This window comes from Mandrillus leucophaeus, unplaced genomic scaffold, assembly GCF_000951045.1.
Source record: "Mandrillus leucophaeus isolate KB7577 unplaced genomic scaffold, Mleu.le_1.0 Scaffold161, whole genome shotgun sequence".
Lineage (NCBI taxonomy): Eukaryota > Metazoa > Chordata > Mammalia > Primates > Cercopithecidae > Mandrillus > Mandrillus leucophaeus.
Genome location: NW_012101599.1, coordinates 297,478 through 321,333, shown reverse-complemented (window position 1 = coordinate 321,333; position 23,856 = coordinate 297,478). Strand labels below are relative to the sequence as shown.

At 39.8% G+C, this 23,856-nt stretch overlaps 2 protein-coding genes across 2 annotated transcripts in view; both read right to left on the bottom strand.

Annotated features, from left to right (window-relative positions):
* The window catches only part of LOC105536596 (zinc finger protein 510-like), a 15,305-nt gene extending 7,482 nt beyond the window's left edge, over positions 1 to 7,823 (bottom strand). Inside the window, exons 1-3 of the mRNA XM_011976000.1 lie at positions 7,728 to 7,823; positions 5,692 to 5,937; positions 4,481 to 4,539 (exon numbers count right to left, since the gene is read on the bottom strand). Of these exons, the coding sequence (XP_011831390.1) occupies positions 4,481 to 4,539; positions 5,692 to 5,761 (129 nt within the window). The 5' untranslated portion in view covers positions 5,762 to 5,937; positions 7,728 to 7,823. The remainder of the gene's footprint in view (positions 1 to 4,480; positions 4,540 to 5,691; positions 5,938 to 7,727) is intronic.
* ZNF782 (zinc finger protein 782) overlaps positions 1 to 23,856 on the bottom strand; it is a 75,630-nt gene that overhangs the window by 12,301 nt on the left and 39,473 nt on the right. The window lies entirely within an intron of this gene.

Genomic DNA, 23,856 nt, shown 5'->3' with positions numbered 1-23,856 from the left:
CCCTGTAGAGGGGAGCAGTGGTGTTATCTTAATCTGGGTATTAACTTACATTAATTTACATATGTAAAAATTCATCCAGTTATACACTTCAGAGTCTGTCTCTTATACACATCTAGATGTGTATAAGAGACAGAGGCCAGCCTGGCCAACATGGTGATACCCCGTCTCTACTAAAAAAAAAAAAAAAAAAAAAAAGAAAAATTAGCCAGGCATGACGGTGGGTGCCTGTAATCCCAGCTATTTGGGAGGCTGAGGCAGAACTGCTTGAACCTGGGTGGCGGATGTTGCAGTGAGCCGAGATTGTGCCATTGCACTCTAGGCTGGGTGACAAGAGCAAAACTCAGTTTCAAAAAAAAAAAAAGAAAAATAGAAATAGCCACAAAGATCACATATTATGTGACTTCGCTTATTAGAAATGTCTAGAACAGCCAAACATATAGAAATAGAACATAGATAAGTTGTTGTTTAGGGCTGAGATTGTGTATGTCAGGATGGGGGATGATAGCTAAATGATAAGAAATTTCTTTTTGAAGTGATGAAAACATTCTACAATTGTGGCAATGACTGCACAACTTTATAAATATACTAAAAACCACAAAACTGTACACTTTAAAAGTGTAAATTATATGGTATGTGAATTGTATCTCCATAAAGCTGTTAAAAATAAAGGACACTAGAATAAGTAGGATGATTTGGATTTTCTATATCCTATTAAAGAAACTGAGTTCATGAGCAAAAACCAGGCACAAGAAAAACTCCAAGGCTAGACTACCTCTCAGGTATATTTTTCCAAACATTTAAGGATGAAATAACAGCAATCTTAAACTTGTTCAGAGAACAGAAAATGAGTAACTGTTTCCAAACTCATTTTTTGAGAATATAATGTTGACGCCAAAACCTGACATTATATGACAGAAAAACTGCAAGCCAGTATCTTTCCATTAATGTAGACACAAAAATATTAATTGAAATATTAACAAATTGAATCCAGAAATAAATTAAAGTGATAGCACATGTGGGAATTATCCCAGGAATGCAAGGTTGGTTAAACATTGATAAATCTATCAATATAATTCACCTCTTTAACAGACTAAAGGAATAAAATTATATGATTATCTCACTAGATGCAAGAACAGCCATCTGACAAAATATGCATGATAAAAAAAAAAACAACTCAGGAAACTGAAAATAGAGAGGGAACTTCCTTATTTTAATTAAGGACATATACAAAAAACATGTAGTTAAAATACGACTCAATGGTGAAATACTGAGTACCCCTCAGGTGAGGTATAAGACAAGGATTTCTGTTATCACCATTTGTACTATACATTTTACTGGAAGTCCTAGCAGTAAGGCTAAAAAGAAATTAAAGATATAAAAACTGTAAAGGAAGAAATTGTCTTTTTTGCAAAAAAAATTTTTGCATATTTAAAATCCAAAAGAATCCACAGATAAGCTATTAGAATGAGTGAATTTTATAAAATGCCTAGGTATAAGATCAATACTAAAAAATCCATCATATTTTAATAAACCAACAATAAACTGGAAAATGACATTTAAAATGCAGTATCATTTATGCTATTATCAAAATAGATCAAATACCTAGGAAAAAATCTAATAAAAGAGGTGAAAGACTTCACCTCTACTCTGAAAAACTTTCCATCAGGATTTTCTGTGAAAACTGATAAAACTTCCATGAACATGAAAAGGGCCTAAAACAGTAAATAAATTCACTAAAATTCATGACTTACTATAAAGCAACAGTAATTAAGACAGCGAAGTACCAGCAAAAAGATAACATAATTGGACCACAGGAAGAAAACATACAGTCTACATCAGACCCGCATACAAGTCACTTGACTGACAAAAGACACAGCTGCAATTCAGTTGACAGAGGATGGTCTTTCTAACAAATGGTGCTAGAGCAACTGGATATCCATACGGTAATATGAACCTTGACACTCACGTTATACCAAACACAAAAGCTAACTCTATGTGGATCAAGCTAAAATAAACAAATACGTAGTAACAATATAGGAGAATATCTGTATGATTTTAGAGTAGGGAAAGAACTTTCAAATATGATACACAAGGAACTGCCATTAAAGAAAAGACGATTCTGACCTTTATTAAATGTAAAAACTTTGTTGTCAAAGATATTATTTAAAAAATGAATAGGGACATCACAGAATCCAAGAACATTAGTAACGCACACATAGCAAAAAAACATTTACTGAAAATACTGAAATAATTCCTACTTAAAAAAAAGCAAATAACCCAATTAAAACAGAGTTGAATAGGTACTTTACATATTACATAAAAGGAAAGGATGTCTAAATGGTCAAAACACAATGGTGCCCAACATTAGTATGTACCATAGAAAAGCAAATTATAAATTTTGATGAGATACTACACTATACAGCCACCAAAATGGCTAAAAACAAAAAGATTGATAGTAACAAGTGTTGCTCAGAATCTGGTACAGCCAGAATGCTAGTGAGAATGCAAAGTGATTCAACCACTTAGGCAAGCTACTTGCAGTATGTATTAAAGCCGAACTTATATTTATTTATGAACCAGCAATTCCATTTCTAGGTATATCCCAAAAACAATGAGGACATACCAAAAGACACAAAAGAATATTCACAGCAGCCTTATTCCTGATAGCCTCAAACAGGAAAAACAAATGAAAAATTGGACTAAGAGCAGAATGAGGAAATAAATTATGGTCTATTCATACAATGAAATACAGCCCAGCAATAAAAGGGAAATACTAAGATACGGAGCAAAACATTCCCTTGAAAACTGTAAAAGAATACATTTTGTATGATTCTATTGGTACGATATTCAAAAACGAATTTATCTTTTTTCCCTAACATACAAGGTCAGAATAGTGGCTGCCCTGTAGAGGGGAGCAGTGGTGTTATCTTAATCTGGGTATTAACTTACATTAATTTACATATGTAAAAATTCATCCAGTTATACACTTCAGAGTACACTTTACTGGTGTTAAAACTGCATCTCAGTTAAAGAACTAAGTTTTTAAAAGGAAAAAAGAGTATATAAAAGAGAAAAAATTAACACAATATATATAGTTGGTAATTTGGGAAGGTGGGAACATATTAATTATATTATTTCTTTGTATCTTTCTATGTTTGAACAATTTCTCAATTCCTTACAGTAAAAGGAAATTTGGACATAGATTCATACAGAGAAAGATGACGTGAGGACAGACATCTAAGCCATGGAACAAGGTCCTTCCCTCACAGCTCTCAGAAGGAACCAAACCTGTTGACATCTTTTTTTCCTTTTTTGAGACGAGTCTCGCTTTGTCGCCCAGGCTGGAGTACAGTAGCACGATCTCAGCTCACTGCAACCTCCGCCTCCCAGGTTCAAGCAATTCTCCTGCCTCAGCCTCCCGAGTAGCTGGGATTACAGGCGCCTGCCACTACACCCAGCTAACTTTTATATTTTTAGTAGAGACAGGGTTTCACCATGTTGGCCAGGCTGGTCTTGAACTCCTGACTTCAAGTGATCGGCTCACCTTGGCCTCCCAAAGTGCTGGGATTACAGGCGTGAGCCACTGCCCCCAGCCCCTGTTGACATCTTGATCTCAGACTTCTGGCCTCCAGAATGGTGGGAAAATAAATTGCTGTTTAATCTACCCAGTCTGTGATTCTTTATTATGGCAGCCCTAGCAAACTAATACCCCTAGTCTGGCTCTAACCTTTATCTCCCTCCCCTCTCTTATTATTCCCTAAGAGGAAGTCCAAATTGCAATGGGCAAAAATTATTACTGGACCTTGCATGCCTTGTTTAGCCCACTCTCAAAATGCAGTAATCTCCTGTACTGCAACAATGAAAACCTTACCCATTGTTCAGGACAAAATCCTTTTAAACTCTCCACCTCTGATCAACAGAGCCTACACCATCAATCTGTCCTTTCTTTGACAATCTGTCTACCTGAACCTCTGTTTCTGTTACCTGAAAAACTGTATTAATAAAAAAACTGAAAAACTGTATTAATAAAAGCCCGAGTTTGGCACTAAGCCCTCTACTTCCACTGAGGGAAAAGCAGAAGCAATATACTGCATTTATTTCAAGGCTGTTATTAGAAAGATTTGCACTGACACTTATGTGAAGACCAACAAAGACATTTTTCCTGACTTTGATAACTTTAGATTCCATGAGGAATCAGCCTGGTTTAAGCTTCTCATCAATGCAAATCTGTAAACAAATATTGTCTGTCTGACTCTCTGCCATGGCTATCAGAAAGAATGAAAACGGCAGTTCCATTTTGGAAAATCTGTAACATCAGGAGACCTGCATCTTTCCACGTGCCAATTCTGCTGTCCTACTGCCCTGCTTTTCTATACATTCCTGGAATGATTTTGATCCATTTCTACATTTCCATATTAATATGTGGACCCTTAAACATCTATGAATTCCATGATGAAAAAGGTGTTAGCAAATAACTCACCTGAGATATGTTCATTTTCTGCTGCTCCTGAAAGAGTGTGGAGAACCGTAAAGGATAACCTGGGGGTGAGGAAGGAGTCATGAGATATCTGGGCAGCCTCTATCTTACCTGCCTACCAATGTCATCACACGAGCTGTGGAAAAAGACCTCTCTACAAAACATGTTCCTTTGACCCTTGAGAAGGAACAGGAAGCACTACAGAGAAAGCACCTCCTGAATATGTGCATCTTTAATATGATCATGTGGATGAACCCTTGCTGATTTTTCTTTTTTTTTTCTTTTTTTTTTGAGACAGGATCTGGCTCTGTTGCCCAGGCTGGAGTGCAGTGGTGTGATCTCAGCTCACTGCAACTTCCGCCACCCGGGTTCACGCGATTCTCCCATCTCAGCCTCCTGAGTGGCTGGGACCAAAGGCACCCACCAATACGCCCGGCTAATTTTTGTATTTTTTGTAGAGACGGGGTTTTGCCATGTAGCTTAGGCTGGTCTCGAACTCCTGACCTAAAGCAGCCTGCCCACCTTGGCCTCCCAAAATGCTGGGATTGCAGGGGTGAGCCATGACGCCTGGCCCCTTGCTGTTTTTCACCAGGTGATTGTAGATTATTTTCCTATTGATTTATTTAAAACGTATGTCTTCTTTGACAAAAAACTAAAACAGAATTAACATTAATATTCTGTTAATATTATTTACACCAATAGAAAACACAAAACTGAAAAAAAGGAGATGCTGAAAGACAGACTATTTTAAAATCTTTCTGTTCTAACTTATAGTTTCTCAAAAAGACTTTCGATAAGACACTTCTGGTGACTCACCTGTGACAGAGCAAACAGCACTGTGCTTTGCTCCAAGCTCTGTCCTGAGTGACCATGGACAAACTGTTGATCCCAGGTTCAACACTTCTCAAGGTTTTAAAAGAGTCAGAAATAGAAATCCTTTCCTGTATTATCATTTTTGTGATTCTACAGGTTCAGTAACCTTAGAAAATCTCTAGATGCTACATGTGATAGATGTTGTGTGAAACAGACTCAGAATCTGGAAAGAGTGAGGCTAGAATGAAGAAAATGGGGGCTGTAGGAGGAGGATTAGAGACAGAATTTCCTCAGCCCTGGCTGGTTATGCCTTCCTTGCAGACCATGGAGAAAAGCCCTCCAATAATGTGGCTTTTCCTGTGCAGTCTGACAGTAACCCATCCCTCCCAACCCCAGCTTACCACCTTCTGCAAGTTGGCCCACAGTATTCAGTGTCACGCAATCTGTGATGGCTTCTGGATGTGGCGACATCACCAAGTCTGGAGCTTTCTGGGCAAGGGGATAAAGAACTGCTGCCGGTTGGGCAAATCAAGACCTGCTCCTCTCTGGGTTCTTCTGCATCTGTTCGGAAGCCCTTGTGATGAGGTCTCTGTTCTGTCAGAGGGCAGTTCTTTGGTGGGACTCCTGTTCCTGGGGCTCCCTCCTTCCTGCAACATAAAGAACTGCTTTGTTCCAGAGAAGCTGGGGCTGAGGCCTGGGTAACGAATTCATTTTAGTTGAAACTTTCATGGAAAGCAGTGTTCTTCACCTCAGCACAACTTACATTTTGGGCTGGATAATTCTCTGACATAAGGAGCGGTCCTGTGCATTTTAGGATGTTTAGGAGCATTTCTAAACATGCACTAGACATTAGGACACCCCTTCTCCCTGTTGTGACAATCAAAAATGTCTCCAGGCTGGGCGTGGTGGCTCACGCCTGTAATCCCAGCACTATGGGAGGCCAAGGCGGGTGGTTCACCTGGGTTCAGGAGTTCAAGACAAGCCTGGCCAACATGGTGAAACCCCACCTCTACTAAAAATACAAAAAAATTAGCTGGGCATGGTGGTGCATGCTTGTAATTCCAGCTGAGATTACAAGCTGGGAGGCTGGGGCAGGAGAATCACTTGAACCCGGGAGATGGAGGTTGCTGTGAGCTGAGATCACACCACTGCACTCCAGCCTGGGCCGGAGAGCGAAACTCAGTCCCCCGCTACCCCCCGGCAAAAAGTCTCCTGACATTTCCAAAGTTCCCTGGGGAGCAAAATCCTCCTGAATAACTGACCTATAAGGCCTTAAACTGGATTCTCTTGGCATTCATTACAACCCTGCTATCCATGACTACAGCCTCCAATCACATCAACTACTGAGCACTTGAAATGTGGCTAGGGCCACATGTCCAAATAACATTTTGGATACATTGAGAAAACCACAGTATGTTCTTAAAATTAATTTCACGTTTTAGATTTTCATGTAGCTACTAATTTAGCATTTAAAATTACATATGTGACTCATCTTCACTGCCCTAGAATATCAGACTGACTTCTAAAGACACAGACAGCAGGGACCGCACAGGAGGTGGCAGAAGCCTCAGTCTAACCCAGAGGCTCTGGAGACATCCCAGAAACACCATAATAAATACACTTGCCACATAGTAGGATTCTGTCCACGCTGACCTCGCAATCATTGTCCTGGGGTTTTGGGGACAAGTCACTCACCTAGTGCTGTGAAGGCTGCAATGCTGGGTTAGGTAGGTGGGTCATCACTAACAGCCTGATTCGAGGAGTAAAGTGTATATGTGTTGACATCCTAGCTCCCTCATCCTTTGTGAGCCTGGCTCTGCCATTTCACCCCTCCTTCATTTTTAATGATATAAATAGTGTGGTTGTGAGAATTAAATGAAATACTACATGGAAAGAACGAAGTGTCTTCCAAATATAACGGGAATCAACATTTACATGCTGCTTAGTAACTAGCGCTGAGCTAAATGCTTTACGGCTGATGGCTTATCTCTGAACGACACAAAGCAGTTTTTACTAATATCCTCATTTTCAAACGCTCCAGTGACAAAGCCAAAGTTCACCAGGTCCTTCTAGCTCCTAGGCTCGGGCTGTCACCGCAGACCCACGGACCATATGCGCTTTGTGGCAGGTTCAGGGTCAATACAATAAATGCATTTTCCTCCTGCAGCCAGCGCCTCGTTTTCCGACGCCTGGCTGCATTCTGGCACCCACACCTCGGCCCGCACCGAGCATCATCCAACAAGGACCCAGCCCCACCTAAAGTCCCCGGAGCCCTCCCCCACCGGCCCTTCTCAGGCTGGGGTCCCGGGCCGCCCCGGGCACAGGGAGCGGAGGGCCAGCTTTTGGGGAGTTCCCGGACGTCGCGTTCCCGCCCCCTGGACACTAGCCCATCCCTGCCTGCAGGTCCGCAATCGGTGCGGGGGACCGGCGCTCTCACCTGAGATGCGAACCCTCTGCACCCGCAAACAAGGAGAGGTGGAAGCCGGAAAGCGAGGCGACTGCACATGCGCAGACGAAAACGCCGGATATCCGTTCCCAGCATGCTGCGCGGTAACCCCTAACCTAAGTTTGACGGGAAGTACGGCGCCAGCTCTCGGTGTCTTTTGTTTTTGTTTTCCCCCCGAGATTTACGGAGAAATAACATGGACGGTCCTGATAACTGGAGCCCGGGTTCTGTCAGAGCCCCAGAGGTTGTGGGTTAGACTTGAGGACATAACAGCAAATGCAGCGTGTGGTTGCAGAAAGCGAGAGCTGCGGAAGACGTTTGAAAACAATTGGAAAATTTGTATACGGACTGGAAATTAGAATTGTGGCAACATTAGGATTATGTAGGTAATCTTGCTTATTCATAAAGAGATGTATATTTAAGTGTTTAGGATTGTATTATGCTTGTTTTTGGTTTTTATTTTTTTTTGAGACGGAGTCTCGCTCTGTCGCCAGGCTGGAGTGCAGTGGCGCGATCTCGGCTCACTGCAAGCTCCGCCTCCCGGGTTCGAGCGATTCCCCTGCCTCAGCCTCCCAAGTAGCTGGCACTACAGGTGCGCGCCACCATGCCTAGCTGATTTTTGTATTTTTAGTAGAGACGGGGTTTCACCATGTTAGCCAGGCTGGTCTCGAACAACAGACCTCAAGTGATCCGCCTGCCTCGGCCTCCCAAAGTGCTGGGTATACAGGCGTGACCTACCCACCCCGCCCGTTTGTAAGTTCTTTTAAAAAAATAATTAGAATCAAGACCATCCTGGCTAACACGGTGAAACCCCGTCTCTACTAAAAAAAATACAAAAAACTAGCCGGGTGAGGTGGCGGGCGCCTGTAGTCCTGGCTGCTCGGGAGGCTGAGGCAGGAAAATGGCGTAAACCTGGGAGGCAGAGCTTGCAGTGAGTTGAGATCCGGCCACTGCACTCCAGCCTGGGCAACAGAGTGAGATTCCAGTCTCAAAAAAAAAAAAATTAGAAATGGCAAGTATGGCAAAATGTTAAGAATATCTACTTCTAGATTATGGACGTGCTTATTGACTACTTGCTCTTTATGTGTTGGAAAATTTTGTAATATAAAGTTTATAAAGGGAAAAATTTGGACTGTCATGTTACAAGTGTGCCTTTTAGAGCTGCCACAAAAATATATAAACAGCTTGGTGTATAAAGCTGTAAAATGTAACAAATACTAGAAAATGGAATCTATTATTAACATAAAAGAATAATATTTGTGATCCTCAGAGTTTATCTCTGGGGGAAAAAACAGAAAAAGCAAGTAAGCTGTTCAGTATTACATAATATCTGAAGTACACACAATCCCAAATAAGAAAACCATTATCCACAAATTATGCATCTCTTAGAGATGAGCTTGCTTAAACTTTATGTGGTATGCTTCTGAAATCAGGAACAAAATTAGAAACCTCTCAGAACAGTATTTTATGACACTCTTTTTAGTAACACACATACACTCGCATGGTTGATACTAACAGGTTATTTTATATAGCAATGATAAGAATAAGTTCTGATTAGCAAGAAAAAAGATTAATGGTAACAGTAAACTAGTGCAGTATATATGAATCAAGGTATAAAACTTTACTGTTGACACTGAAAAACACTTTAATAGATACTGGAGGAAAAGACTAACATTTGTTTTTAAAAATTCTAATCATCCAGGTTTTCTAAGTATATCTTTTTCTTTTTCTTTTTTATTTTATTTCATTTTTTTTTTGAGACAGTCTCGCTCTGTGGCCCAGGCTGGAGTGCAGTGGCGAGATCTAGGCTCACTACAAGCTCAGCCTCCTAGGTTCAGGCCATTCTCCCGCCTCAGCCTCCTGAGTAGCTGGGACTACAGGCGCCAGCCACCATGCCCGGCTAATTTTTTTGTATTTTTAGTAGAGACGGGGTTTCACCGTGTTAACCAGGATGGTCTTGATCTCCTGACCTCGTGATCTGCCAAACTGGGAGACATCCCCCACTAGGTGCAGACCAACACCTCACACCTCACACAGCAGGGTACACCCCTGAGACGAAGCTTCCAGAGCAAGAATCAGACAGCAACACTCACTGTTCAGCAATATTCTATCTTCTGCAGCCTTCGTGCATTGAATTATGAAATTCTTGTAGTGTGTTTGCCAGCTCTATGAAGTGAGTTATGTTCTTTTCTATAATGGCCATTTTGCCTGTCAACTCCTGCACTGTTGTATTGCAAATCTTAGCTTCGGCTTCCTGAGATGGAGTTTCATCGTTCTCCTGAATAATCTTCATTCCTATCCATATTCCGAATTCTATTTCTGTCATTTCAGTCATTTAAGCCTGGTTAAAAACCATGATCGAGAACTAATGCAGTCATTAGGAGGAAAGAAGATACTCTCTGGCTTTTTGAGTTGTCAGAGTTCTTGCACTAGTTCCTTCTCATCTTTGTGGGCTGATGTTCTTTCAGTCTTTTAAGTTGTTGTCTTTTAGATTTTTTTCTTTTTTAAATTATACTTTAAGTTCTAGGGTACATGTGCACAACGTGCAGGTTTGTTACATATGTATACATGTGCCATGTTGGTTTGCTGTACCCATTAATTCGTTATTTACATTAGGTATTTATCTTAATACTATCCCTCCCCCATCCCCCTACCCCATCACAGGCCCCAGTGTGTGATGTTCCCCACCCTGTGTCCAAGTGTTCTCATTGTTCAATTCCCACCTATGAGTGACAACATGCCTGTTTGATGACCTTAGGGGTTTGATTTTGGCATAAGGTGGGTTGAGTTGACTGGCTTTGTTACTGGAAAATTTTAGGGGACCAAGACTCACCTCAGGACTCCTGGACTGCATGCTCTAACTCTGGGAGACTTACATCAGGCCCTAGCTTTGTTCTCTGGCTCCTTGACATTTGGAACCTGCTGCGCTGGAGGGGCTGAGGTGCCCCCAGACCACAGGTCACAATACTATGATGGGAGGTCCCAGCCAAAGCACTTCGTAGGGTGGTGGCAGCAGGATCCATCCTCATTTGCATGTGCTAGCAGCAGTGGCAGTGACAGCACAGTGTGGTCCATGCTCATCAGCTGCAGCATGGTGCCAGCGGGTGCCAGTTTGCGAGCGTCTCTGTGGACATTCACAGAAGTGGTCATGGTAGTATGGTGTAGGGGTAGGGTGGAGGCCCCTGCCAGCAATTGTGTGCACATTCATGCCAGTTGTGGTGTTAGCACAGGGGTGGGATGCTGATGAGCACAGGACTGTGTGCGCCCTCTGTGTATATTCATGCTGGTGGTGATGGCCACTCAAGGTGGGTGTATTAGTCTGTTCTCATGCTGCTATAAAGAACTGCCTGAATACTGGGTAATTATTAAAGGAAAGAGGTTTAACTGACTCACAGTTCCGCATGGCTTGGGAGGCCTCAGGAAACTTACAGTTTTGATGGAAGGGGAAGCAAACACGTTCTTCTTTACATGACAGCAGGAAGGAGAAGTGCCAAGCAAAGGGGGGAAAGCCCCTTATAAAACTATCAGATATCATGAGAACTCATTCACTATCACGGGAACAGCATGGGGATAACTGCCTCCATTATTCAATTACCTCCAACTCAGTCCCTCCCATGACACAGAAGGAGGAGGAGCCACAGACTTTTAAACAACTAGATCTTGTGTGAACTCAGAGTAAGAACTCACTTATCACCAAGGGGATGGTGCTACAGCATTCATGAGTAATGTACCCATATGATCCAATCACCTCCCCCTCCAGGCCCCACCTCCAACATGGGGAATCACGTCACAACATGAGATTTATTTTATGTTTTTCTTGCTTCTTATTCTTTTTACAGCATGCGATTTAGAGGAGACAGACATCTTGACCATATCACAAGGTATGCCAATAACATCAGCAGCAGAAATTTTGGAGGCCAGAAGGCAGTGAATTGATATGTTCAAAATGCTGAAGAAAAAAAAAAAAACTCTTTCAACCAAGAATCCTATATCTGGATGGAGATATGACAGAAAGATGAATGACTAGATGTTCCTGGTGCTTTTCCCAAAGAGGGAGCTGCAGCTGCACCCTTTCTCCATGGCCTGAGCCGTTATGGTGCCATGACATCTTAGAACTGGAGCCACTGCTGCTCTGTGCTCTACTTCAGGGACCTTAGAAAACATTGTGCCCTTCATTCCCGGGGCTTGCTGCCACTGTACCCCATAGCCCCAGAGCCTGGGTTGCACAGTGATGCACCATTTTTAAGCTGAGTTGCTGCTGTACCCCACTCCCTGGGGCCAGACTACTACAGAGCTGCTCCATCCTCCTGGGTCCCAGTTGCTGCTGTGTCTGGCCTTTCTGGGCATGAGTGGAGTCAGTGCCTTGCTGGGAATCAGAACTGTGGCTAAGTGATGCAGCTCCACTTCCTGGGGCTGAGCTGACACAGTGCCCCACCTCTTTGGAAACTGTAGCTGTGGCTATGCTGTGCAGCCCCACCTCCTGAGGCTGAAGTGTCATGGTACCCCGTGGCTACCCAGAAACCAGAACCTCAAATGAGCTGTGCAGCCCCTGCTCCCCAGGAACCAAAACTGCAGTTGTGTTGTGTGATGGCTCCCTAGGAACTAGAATCACTCCTTGCAATCTAAGCTGCTGAGGTGGTCCACATGGGGAATGGAGTCATCTTTGTGGCACCTGCCTCTTGGGGCATGAACTATAGCTGTGCCCTGCCACTCCTGGGTACTTGTCGCCACTGTAGCCTGTCTACCAGAGCCTGAGCTACTATGATGTTCCACCATCCCAAGATTTGGAGTCACCATTGTGTGGTGTCGTGTTCCCTGGGGCCTGGCTTGCTGCTGCACTCTGATGCTCCTATGACCTAAATTGATTCTCTGCCCCACACTCTGGGGCCTGAGCCTCTAAAGCACCTGTTCTTTCCCTGAGCCATGTCATTACTGCACTCTGCCACCCAAAGTCAAAGTCAGAGCTCATAAACAATTAGAAAACAAAATACAAAATGGCAGCAGTGTATCTTCACCTATCCATAATAACCTTGAATGTAAATGGACTAAATTCACCAATCAAAGGACATAAAGTAGCTGAATGGATAATGAAATGAGATCAAACTATATGCTGCCTGTAAGAAGCTCACTTTAGCTTTAAGGACTATTTTGTGTGTGTGTTTCTTCTTTCTAATTTGCTCTTGAGGTCTCGCACAAGAGAGTTTATAGAGACTTTAGCTCTTTTATGATGGGACTTCAAAGGATTTGGTGATGGATGTTTACATTGTACTTTTCTTAGGATACTTCTTTACTCTGGCAGACAGTCTAATGCCTAAGTGTTTGACCTGTGGTCAGGTGTCCCTCTCACAGGAAACTTGTTTATACTGGCAGATGCTCTTGTCTGTCCTGTGTTCAGCTTATTCCTGCCAAGACAGCCACTCTCTAGGAGAGCCCTGACCAGGAAAGAATTTATTTTACTGTGTGTTGGTTAGGTGAGACACAGAGGAGGCAACTCAACAAAACACAGGAAGTAACAGAAGTAGTTTATTACTTCCTGACCCCAGAGAGAAGAGGGAAGCATGCCTCATAGGACCAGTGCGAACTGGGGAGCCATCTGGGACATGCATATACAACCAGTAGGTGGGGAGCAAAAGAGAGACACATAGACCTGTGGTTTGAGCCATTTATTGGGGCCCAGGGTGTTACTCAAGAAGTTTTCTCACAGAGACTTCTAACTGGTAGGTATAGAGCAATCAGGCATGAGTTCCATGAAGGAAAGTTATGACATAGAGGTGGTCACGACATATCTGTATGGTCCATGTGGGGTGTAGGGGTCAGTGGTACAAAGCAAGAACACTGTATCTACTGTCCCGTAGGGAGGTGGTCACCAGGAGGTGGTTGTATAAGGAAGATACCTGTATCAACCATGATGAGGAACAATAAAGAGGTAGAGAACTAGAAATTGTTGCAGGGGTGACTGATGCCTGCTTCTAGTATGAGGAAGTCCAACCTAGATTTAGAATAAATGCCAAAGAAACATAAAATTATAAGAATTCACTAGAAAGACATACATAGGCTGAAAATGAAGGGATGGAAAAAGATATTCCATGCAAATAACAACCAAAAAAGAGCAAGAGTTGCTATACTAACATCAGACAAAATAGACTTCAAGTCAAAAACTGTCACAAGAGACAAAGAAGTTCATAACATAAAGGCATCAAGAGGACATAATAATTGTAAATATATATGTACCTAACATTGGAACACCAAAATATGTAAATCAAATATTAATGGACATAAATAGAGAAATAGACAACAATATAATGATAGTAGGGACTTGAATACCCTACTTTCAAAACTGGAGAGATCAACCAGACAGATGATTAACAAGGTAATATTGAACCTGAACTACACATTAGACCAAACAGACTGAATGAACATACACAGAACATTCCACCCAACAGTAGCAGAACACACACTCTTCTCAAATGAACTGAAACATTCTCCACGATAGATCATATGTTAGGACACAAAACATGTCTCAAAAAATTTAAGAAGACTGAAATTATATCAAGTATCATTTCTAACCACCATGGTATGAAACTAGAAATAACAGGAAGAAAACTGGAAAATTAATAAATATGTGGAAATTAAACAACACACTCCCAAAAATCAATGGGTCAAAGAAGAAATCAAAAGAGAAGTTAAATATATCTTCAGACAAACAGAAATGGAAATACAACATATTAAAACTTACAGGATACCACAAAAGCAGTTCTAAGCAGGAAGTTTATAGCCATAAATGGCTACATTTAAAAAGAAAGATGGAGATAGCCTAACATTACACCTTAAGGAGCTAGAATAACTAAAACCAAAGTTAGCAGAAGGAAAGAAATAATAAAGACCAGAGCAGAAATAAATAAGAAACAGAGAAAGTATAGGAAAAAAAAACCTAATAGCTGGTTTCTCTAAAAAATAAAACCAATAAATTCATAGCATAAGAAAAAGAAAGAGACTCAAATAAATGAAAATATTACAATGAATGCCTCAGAAATAAAAAGGATCACAGGGTATTATTATAAGCAATTACATGCCACCAAACTGGATAAACAAGGGAAAATGGATTAATCCTAGAAAAATACAGCCTACCAATATTGAATCAGAAAGAAATGAAAACCCTGAACAGACTGATAACAAATACAGACACTGAAGGAGACATTAAAACCTCCTGACAAAGAAAAGCCCAGGACCAGATGCCATCGTGGCTGAATTCTACAAAACATTCAAAGAAGAATTAATACCAATCCTTTTTAAACTCTTCCAAAAATATAACTAGAAGCAGTACTACAAAAGACATGTTTATGGTGCAAGCATTACCTTGATAATGAAACCAAAGACAGTGCAAGAAAACTATAGGCCTGTATCTTTGATGAGCATAGACGCAAAAATTCTCAATAAAATACTCACACACTGAATTCAACAATAGATCAAAATGATTATACAGCATGACCAAGTGGGATTTATCTGTGGCATGCAAGGCTGATTGAAGACATGCAAATCAATCGATGTGATACATCACATTAAAACAATAAAAAATAAAAACCACTTGATCTCGATTGATGCAGAAAAAGCATGTGACAAAATTCAATATAATTTCTTGATTATAAGCTCTCAACAACATAAGTATAAAAGGAAATTTCCTCAATATGGTAAGGGAAATTTAGGAAAAGCCCATAGCCAACATCATAATCTATGGGGGAAAACAGATAGCTTTCCTCTAAGATTTAAGAAAGATTTCCTCTAAGATGAGGCAAAGATGCCCACTCTCAACACTTGTATTCAAGTAGTACTAGAAGTAACAGCAAGAGCAACCAGGCAAGAAAAATAAATAAAATGCATATAAGTCAGAAAGGCAGAAGTAAAATTATTTCTATTTGCAGTTAACATGATCCTATATGAAGAAAACTCCAAAGATTCCACCAGAAAACTGTCAGAATAAACAAATTCAGTAAAGTTGCAGAATATAAAATCAACATACAAAAATGGGTTGCATTTTTGTATACCACTAATGACCTATCCAAAAAAAATTTGAGAACACACAATCACATAAAAAAGAAAAAAAAAAAAAACTTAGGAATACATTTAACCAAAAAGCGAAAGATTTGTACACTGAAAACTATAAAACATTAATAAAAGAAATTGAACACCCAAATAAATGGAAAGATGTATTATGTTCCTGGTACACATACATACAATAGAATGTTATTCAGGCTTAAAAAGGATCTTGTCATTAGCCATACATGAATAAACCTGGAAGACATTATGCTAAGTGAAATAAGCCACACACAGAAAGAAAAATACAGCATGATCTCGCTTATATGTGGAATGTAAAAAAAACAAAACAAAAAACCCCCCCCAAAAAATTGAATACATAGAGTCAGAGAATAAAATGGTGGTTACCAGGTGGTTTTGAGGGGTGAGGAGCAAATAAGAGGAGGTAAGTCAAAGGGTACCAAGTTGGAGCAATTAATACTGTTAAAGTGTCCATACTACTCAAAGCAATATACAGTTTTGACATAATCCTTATCAAAATTCCAATGTAATTTTTCAGAGACATAGTAAAAGCAATTCTAAAATTCATTTGGAACCACAGAAGACGCCCACAGCAATTGAGAAGAAAAACAGATCCTTGTACCAGATCTTAGTGGAAAAGATTTTAGGTTTTTCCCATGGATTATTATGTTAGCTCTGGGTTTTTCATGAATGGCCTTCATTATGTTGAGCAACTTTTCTTCTATACCTAAACTGTTGAGAGTTTTTACTGAGAAAGTAAGTTGGACTCTGTCAGATACATTTTCTGTATCAATGGAGATGACTATGTGGTTTTTATCTTTCTGTTATTGTGATGTATCACATTGATTGATTTACATATGTTGAAAATGATTGCAAGCTAGAAAGACCCTGAATAGTCAAAAAAATTCTGGCAAAGAAAGAAAAAGTTGGAGGCATCATACTTCCTGATTTCAAATTCTGTACAAAAGTATTGCAATCAAAGCCACATGAAAACAGAAACATTGACCAATGGAACAAAATACAGAGCCCAGAAAGAAATCCAAATATATGTGGTCAACTAATTTTCAACAAAGTCCCCAAGAAATGAACAATGAGGAAAGGATAGTCTCCTTAATAAATGGTAACAGGAAACCTGGATATCCACAAAAGAATTAAATCAAACCCTTATCATATACCATACACAAACTCAATGCAAAATGGATAAAAGACCTAAATGGGATACCTGAAACCATAAAAGTCCCAGAAGAAACCAATGGGGGAAAGATTCTTGATAATGGCCTTGGAAATTTTTCTTTGGACATCACACCAAAAGCTCAGTCTATAAAAGCAAAAATAAGCTCAAGCTTCTGCATAGCCAAAACAAACAAACAAAAACAGAAAACAAAAAACAAAAAAACCCGAGCAAAATAAAAAGGTAACCTACAGACTACCAAAAAAAAAAAAAAAAAAAATTGCAAAGCATACGTTTGATAAGGGGTTAGTATTCAAAATATATAAAGAACTTGCAAACTCAAAATGAAAAGATAAAGAACGCAATTAAAAACGGGGCAAAGGACCTGAATAGACATTTCTTCAAAGACATACAAATGGCTAACAAGGATACAAAAAATGTGCTCCACATCTGTAATCATCAGGGAAATGCAAATCAAAACCCCAATAAGATATCACCTCACACCTGTTAGAATGGTTATAATAAAAAAAGACAAGAGATAGCTAGTGTTGGTGAGGGTATAGAAAAAAGGGAACTTTTGTGTACTATTAGTGGGAATGAAAACTAGGATAGCCATTACAGAAAACAGTATGGCAGTTTCGTTAAAAATTAAAAATAGAATTACCATTTGACCCAGAAATCCCTCTGCTTGGTATATACCTGCAAGAACATTAAATCAGCACTTGGTAGAGATATCTGCACACCAACGCTCAATGCAGCATTATTCACAATAGCCATAATATAAACAATCCAAATGTCAATGGGTAAATGGATAAACTGTGGGATGTGTATACACATACATACAATGGAATATTAGCCTTAAAAATGATGCTGTCAATTGCCACACATGAACGAACCTGGAGAACATTATGCTAAGTGATATGAGCCACATACAGAAAGAAAAATACAGCATGATCTCACTCACTTATATGTAGAATGTAAAAAAAAAAGTTGAATAGAGACAGAGAATAAAATGGTGGTTACCAGGGGGTTAGTAGGAGTGAGGAGCAAATGAGAGGAGGTGAGTCAAAGGATATCAAGTTTGCAGATATGTAGAATAAGTCTAGACATTTAATGTACAGCATGAGGAATACAGTAATATGTATTTGGAATTTTTGCTAACAGTATATTTTAGGTGCTGTTCCCACAAAAAGAGAGTATGTAAGATGATGGGTCTTTTAATTTGCTTGACTGTAGTACACATTTCACTGTATATAAAAAACCAGGTTCTGTATCATATATATACACACACGTAAATAAGCAAAAGCTAGAAGCATTTATTACAAATAGGCCTCCCTGCAAGAAATCCTAAAAGGAGTCTTTCAGGCTTAAATGAAACATAGTTAACTCAAAGCCATATGAAGAAATAAAGATCTCTGAAAAAGGGAAATATACAGACAATCATAAAAGTGTTACTATAACTTTGGTTTGTAACTTTTTGTTTTCTACATGACTTTTATGAGACTAATGTTTAAAAAAATTACTAGTGTTTTTAGATACAAAATGCATAAATATATAATTTTGTGACATCAACAACTGAAAAGTAGTGGAAATAAAGCTTTATAGGAGGTTTTTTGTATGTTGTTAAGCTGTTTTGTATGTATGTTAACTTGTAAGTTATAACATTCTATAAATTAGACTGTTACAAGTTTAGGAAGGTAATTGTAATGCCCATGGTAACCAGAAAGTAGGTAGAGAATGTCCACAAAGGGAATGAGAAGGGAATTTAAATGTCTCACTATAAAAAAATTAACCCAAAAGATGACTAATGCAGAAAATAAGGAACAAAAAGCTCTAAGGTATATAGAGAACAAATACCAAAATAATAGAAGTTTCTCTTTATTAGTAATTACTTTATTATTTATTATTATTATTTTTGAGATAAAGTCTCACTCTGTCGCTCAAGCTGGAATGCAATGGTGCAATCTCAACTCACCGCAAGCTCTGCCTCCTGGGTTCAAGCAATTCTCCTGCCTCAGCCTGAGTAGCTGGGATTATAGGTGCCCACCACTGTGCCTGCCTAATTTTTGTACTTTGAGTAGAGATGGGGTTTCACCATGTTGGCCAGGCTAGTCTCGAACTCCTGACCTCAAGTCCCTGCCTTGGCCTCACAAAGTGTTAGGATTACAAGTGTGAGCCACTGCGCCCGCCTATTTGTAGTTACTTTAAATATAAATGTATCAAACCCTCCAATCAAGAGACTCACAGAATGGATTAAACAAGATCCAACTCTATGTTGCCTATGAGAAACTCACGTTAGCTCCAAAGTCACAAACTGGTTAAAAGTGAGAGGATAGAAAAAGATATTTTATGCAAGTGGTAACTGAAAGATAGCAAGTAATATTATCACACAAAATAAAGTTTAAATCCGACATTTACATGAGACAAAGGAGATTATATATTAATAAAGATTCAATAGAACAAGATGATATAAAAATTATAAACATTTATATACTTAATAACAAACCATCCAAATATATAAAGCAAAAATGGACAGAATTGAAGGGAGAAATACAGTTGTATAATAATAGTTGGAGACTTTAGTACCTTACTGTGAGTAATGAATAATAAAACCAGACAGAAGATAAATAAGGGAGGACCTGAACATCATGATAAGCCAATTAGAGCTGACATATACAGAACACTATCCAACCATAACAGAATACATATTAATCTCAAGTGCACATGGGATATTCTCCCAGATGGACTATGTGTTAGTACCCAAATTAAGCCTAAAAAAATTGAAAAAAAATATATATCATACAAAACCTCTTCTAATACAAGTTAGAAGTGAGTAACAGAAGAAAAATGGGAATATTCACAAATTTGTGGAAATTAAAACAGCATGTCCTTAAGCAAGAAACAGATCAAAGATGAAATTACAAGGGAAAATAGAAAATACTTAGGAGACAAATAGGCCGGGTGTGGTAGCTCATGCCTGTAATCCCAGTATGTTGGGAGGCTGAGGCAGGAGGATTGCTTGAGCACAGGAGTTCAATACCAGCCTGGGAAACAGAGTCCCAGTCTCTACAAAAAATACAAAAATGAGCCAGGCACCGTGGCGCACATCTGTAGTTCCAACTACTCGTGAGGCTGAGGTGGGAGGATCACTTGAGCCTAAGAGCTGAAGGCTGCAATAAGCTGTGATTGTACCACTGCACTCCAGCCTGGGTGACAAGAGACGAGACCCTGTCTCAAACAAACAAACAAACAAAAAAACAAATGAAGATGAAAAAAATTATAAACACTCATGGGATGCAGAAAAAGTAGTAAGGGGGAAATTTCCAGCTAAATAACACAAAAAGATTGGAAAAACATGCCGAAGAGTCTGGCTAAGCTGGACTTAATTTAAAAACTTGTATTCATTTCTTTCAAGAAAAAAAATAGAATAATATAAAAACAAATTACTAGTGTGTTCACTGGAAATGTCATTTGCTGACTCCTTTGTTTAACCAACCTCTGTGGACCAGGTGTGACATGCCTGAGCTTAATGCAGGGCACAATTGGATGTGGTCCAGAGCTAAAGTCATACTTCGTGTCTGCAGCTGCAGTCACTTTTACTCTCTTTCAGGCACTGAGGCCACTTTTGCTCTTGGAGACAACACAGAAGGGAAGGCAAGTGCTGAGAAGCACTATTTAGCAACTTCAGTGGTGTAACAAGCCCACCTGCAGAAGCACCTGCCATGATCTCAGGCCACTGCAAGTCCCTGACTACCACAACCACCTGCAAGATGGAGCCCCCTGAGGGGTCACCTAGATGCCACATCCTTCCCTGTCCTGGACTGTCTCCAAGAAATCAGGTGGTACCAGAAATCCCAGGAGCCTCAAGAGCCCTTTCCAGATATGGATTCAGGAAGTTGCTCAAACACTGTAATCTGATCCACTTCTTTAGATCCTGGCTATTGAGGCTTTGCTGGCTGCCTGGTTGGTTGGTTTGAAGACATCAATCTTTATGCTTTCCGTGCCAAGCAGTTACCATCTTGCCCAGGACCCGTGGCTGACATGGTGCTTCTGGAAGACAAGCACTTGGCCTGCAGTCCCAGCATCACACATTATTCATCCTCTTATGGTGATGAGAACGCTCAATTTTGCTTTTTCCAAGGATGTTACCAAAGCATATGATGCAAATGGACAAATAAGAGGCTGAGTCCCCCACTCTCCATTAAAAAGATGTATATATAAAGTATTAGTGAGGGAAAAAGGTTTGACAGTTTAAACTGTTGGCAACTTAATGGTTTTTGTTGCATACTTATATATAAACCTCAATATTTGTTTTCGTATACATTGTGACTATTGTCTGTCTTGTCCAGTTCCAGTAATTTTGATATAAAAAGAAATTATACTACCAAATGAAATATTGCCTATGTCTCATCACTCTGCTCAACTTCACCTCACCTCATCAGTACTATCATATCCATATTACTGATAAAAATGTTCCCCTTAGGAATATGAAATGGCCTCTATGAATTGCGTTCAGTATCCTCTCAGAATCCTTGTTAAAATTCTACACTAACCCAGAAGATGAGTTCTCAAGACCTGGCCGAAGTCATGCCCCCATGAACTCTACACACTGGCAGGGTTCCCTTTACTACTTGAAATGATGGTGGTGATTTTTTCAGGCCCTAATATGTGTGAAGAATGCTGTTTTAGTCCATTTTGTGTTGTTTTAACAGAACACCAGAAACTGGGTAGCTTATAAAGAATAAAAGCTTATTAAAACACACACACACACACACACACACACACACACACTTTTAGAGGCTGGAACATCCAAGATCAAGGGGCCACATGTGGTGACAGACTTCTTGCTACATCATAACATGGCAGAAGGCATCACATGTGAGACAGTGCCCATGAGAGAGCATGAGAGGCCTGAACTGCTTTTATAACAAAGTCACTGTCTTGATAATGAACCCACTCATGTGATAGAGAAATTAATCCATTCATGATGGCAGAGCACTCATGACCTAATCCTCCCTTAAAGGTTCCACATCTGAACACTGTTGCATTAGGAATTTAGTTTCCAACACATGAACTTTGGGGGGACACATTCAAACCACAGCTGATGAGGGCCAACTCAATTGCCAGTCTCTGAATCCTCTTTTATTTTAGAAGTTGCTGTGATGTGATTCTACTGCCTATATAACTCAGAAAGCAGTTCCTGTGTAAAACGCATCATGGGACACAACTGAAATCACCTCCAGTGTAGCAGGGAAACAGAACTCAGGGCAAGAGTGGCCATTATATGCTGAAAAAAGCAAACGGGTGGGTGTGTGCTATCCTTCAATACCTGAAATGCTTTTTCTCTAGAGTATTTATACATCTGGTGTGTAACTTCTATCCTGGAGTGTAACAAAAAATACCCAAGGTTGACAGTACTCCAGCTTAGTTCTGGATTCTTAAAACTTCCAGGAGAGAAAGGCTGGGGGTGCATGAAGTCATGCAGTAGCTTTTTGTGGAAAAGCAATTTATTGGGAACTCAACACTTACAAACTGGGTTAAGTCATGTCAGCCAGTCGACAGGAGAATAAAAGACTCAGCTTTAAAAATTTTTGGAAACGGTCTCATCAGAGAGTTAAAGAAAAATTGATGCTACTATACTATGAGGAACTCACACACCTCCATCACATGATGGCTGTATCTCCTTTAGGCCTAATGTATCTTTTTATGAGTTACAATCTTTTTTTGAGGCTCTTGTAAGGAACACAGGCCTTTATTTTGATTTTTAATACTGGTAAAATACATAATGGTGATAATTATTACCTATTGCTCACTTACTCTGTGCCACGTATTAAGGAACGGACACAGATTAACTCAGAAAATTCTTTCAGAAAGGATTGTAGGTAATTACCATCATTATGGTGATGAGGAGACTGAGACATATTAAAGGGGAACTGACTTTCCAAGGTCACAGCCATATGGGAAGAAAGGGAATGAACACTCTAGTGATGTCAATAAGCCATTTAGTAAATTGAGAATCTGCTGGGTCTCATAACGTACAGGGGACCCTAAACTCACTTTTGTTATTTTAAAAGTTAACTGTATAGAGGTATACTTTATGCAAAGTAGACAAATTTTTAGTATATTTTGATGGGTTCTAAAAACTTGTACAGTTCTGTAAAGATCACCACCATTTATATATGGAACATTCCATCATAATAAAAAAATTCCCTTATTCCTCTAACCAGTGGATCCTCACACACCACTGCCCCCAGCCTTATGCAATGAATGGTCTACTTTCTTTCTATCCCTCTAGACTAGATGTCTTTCCTAGAATTTTATATAAATAGGATAAAATACAGCTCTACCCTCTTGTGCCTGGCTTCTTTTGCTCAGCACAATCTTAAGATTTATCAATGTTGCTGCATGCACTAGCGGTTCCTTCCTTGTACAGCTGTATTCCATTATATGGTAATAGTACTGTTTATATATTTTTCTGTTAATAAATCCAATTATTTACAATTTGGGGTTACTATGAGTAAAGATTCTATGAACATTTGCATGTAATTTTTTTTTTTATTATACTTTAAGTTCTAGGGTAAATGTGTACAATGTGCTGGTTACATATGTATACATGTGACATGTTGGTGTGCTGCACCCATTAACTCATCATTTACATTAGGTATATCTCCTAATGCTATCCCTCCCCACTCCCCACAATAGGCCCCAGTGTGTGATGTTCCCCTTCCTGTGTCCAAGTGATCTCACTGTTCAATTCCCACCTATGAGTGAGAACATGCGGTATTTGGTTTTCTGTTCTTGCGATGGTTTGCTGAGAATGATGGTTTCCAGCTGCATCCATGTCCCTACAAAGGACATGAACTCATCCTTTTTTATGGCTGCATAGTATTCCATGGT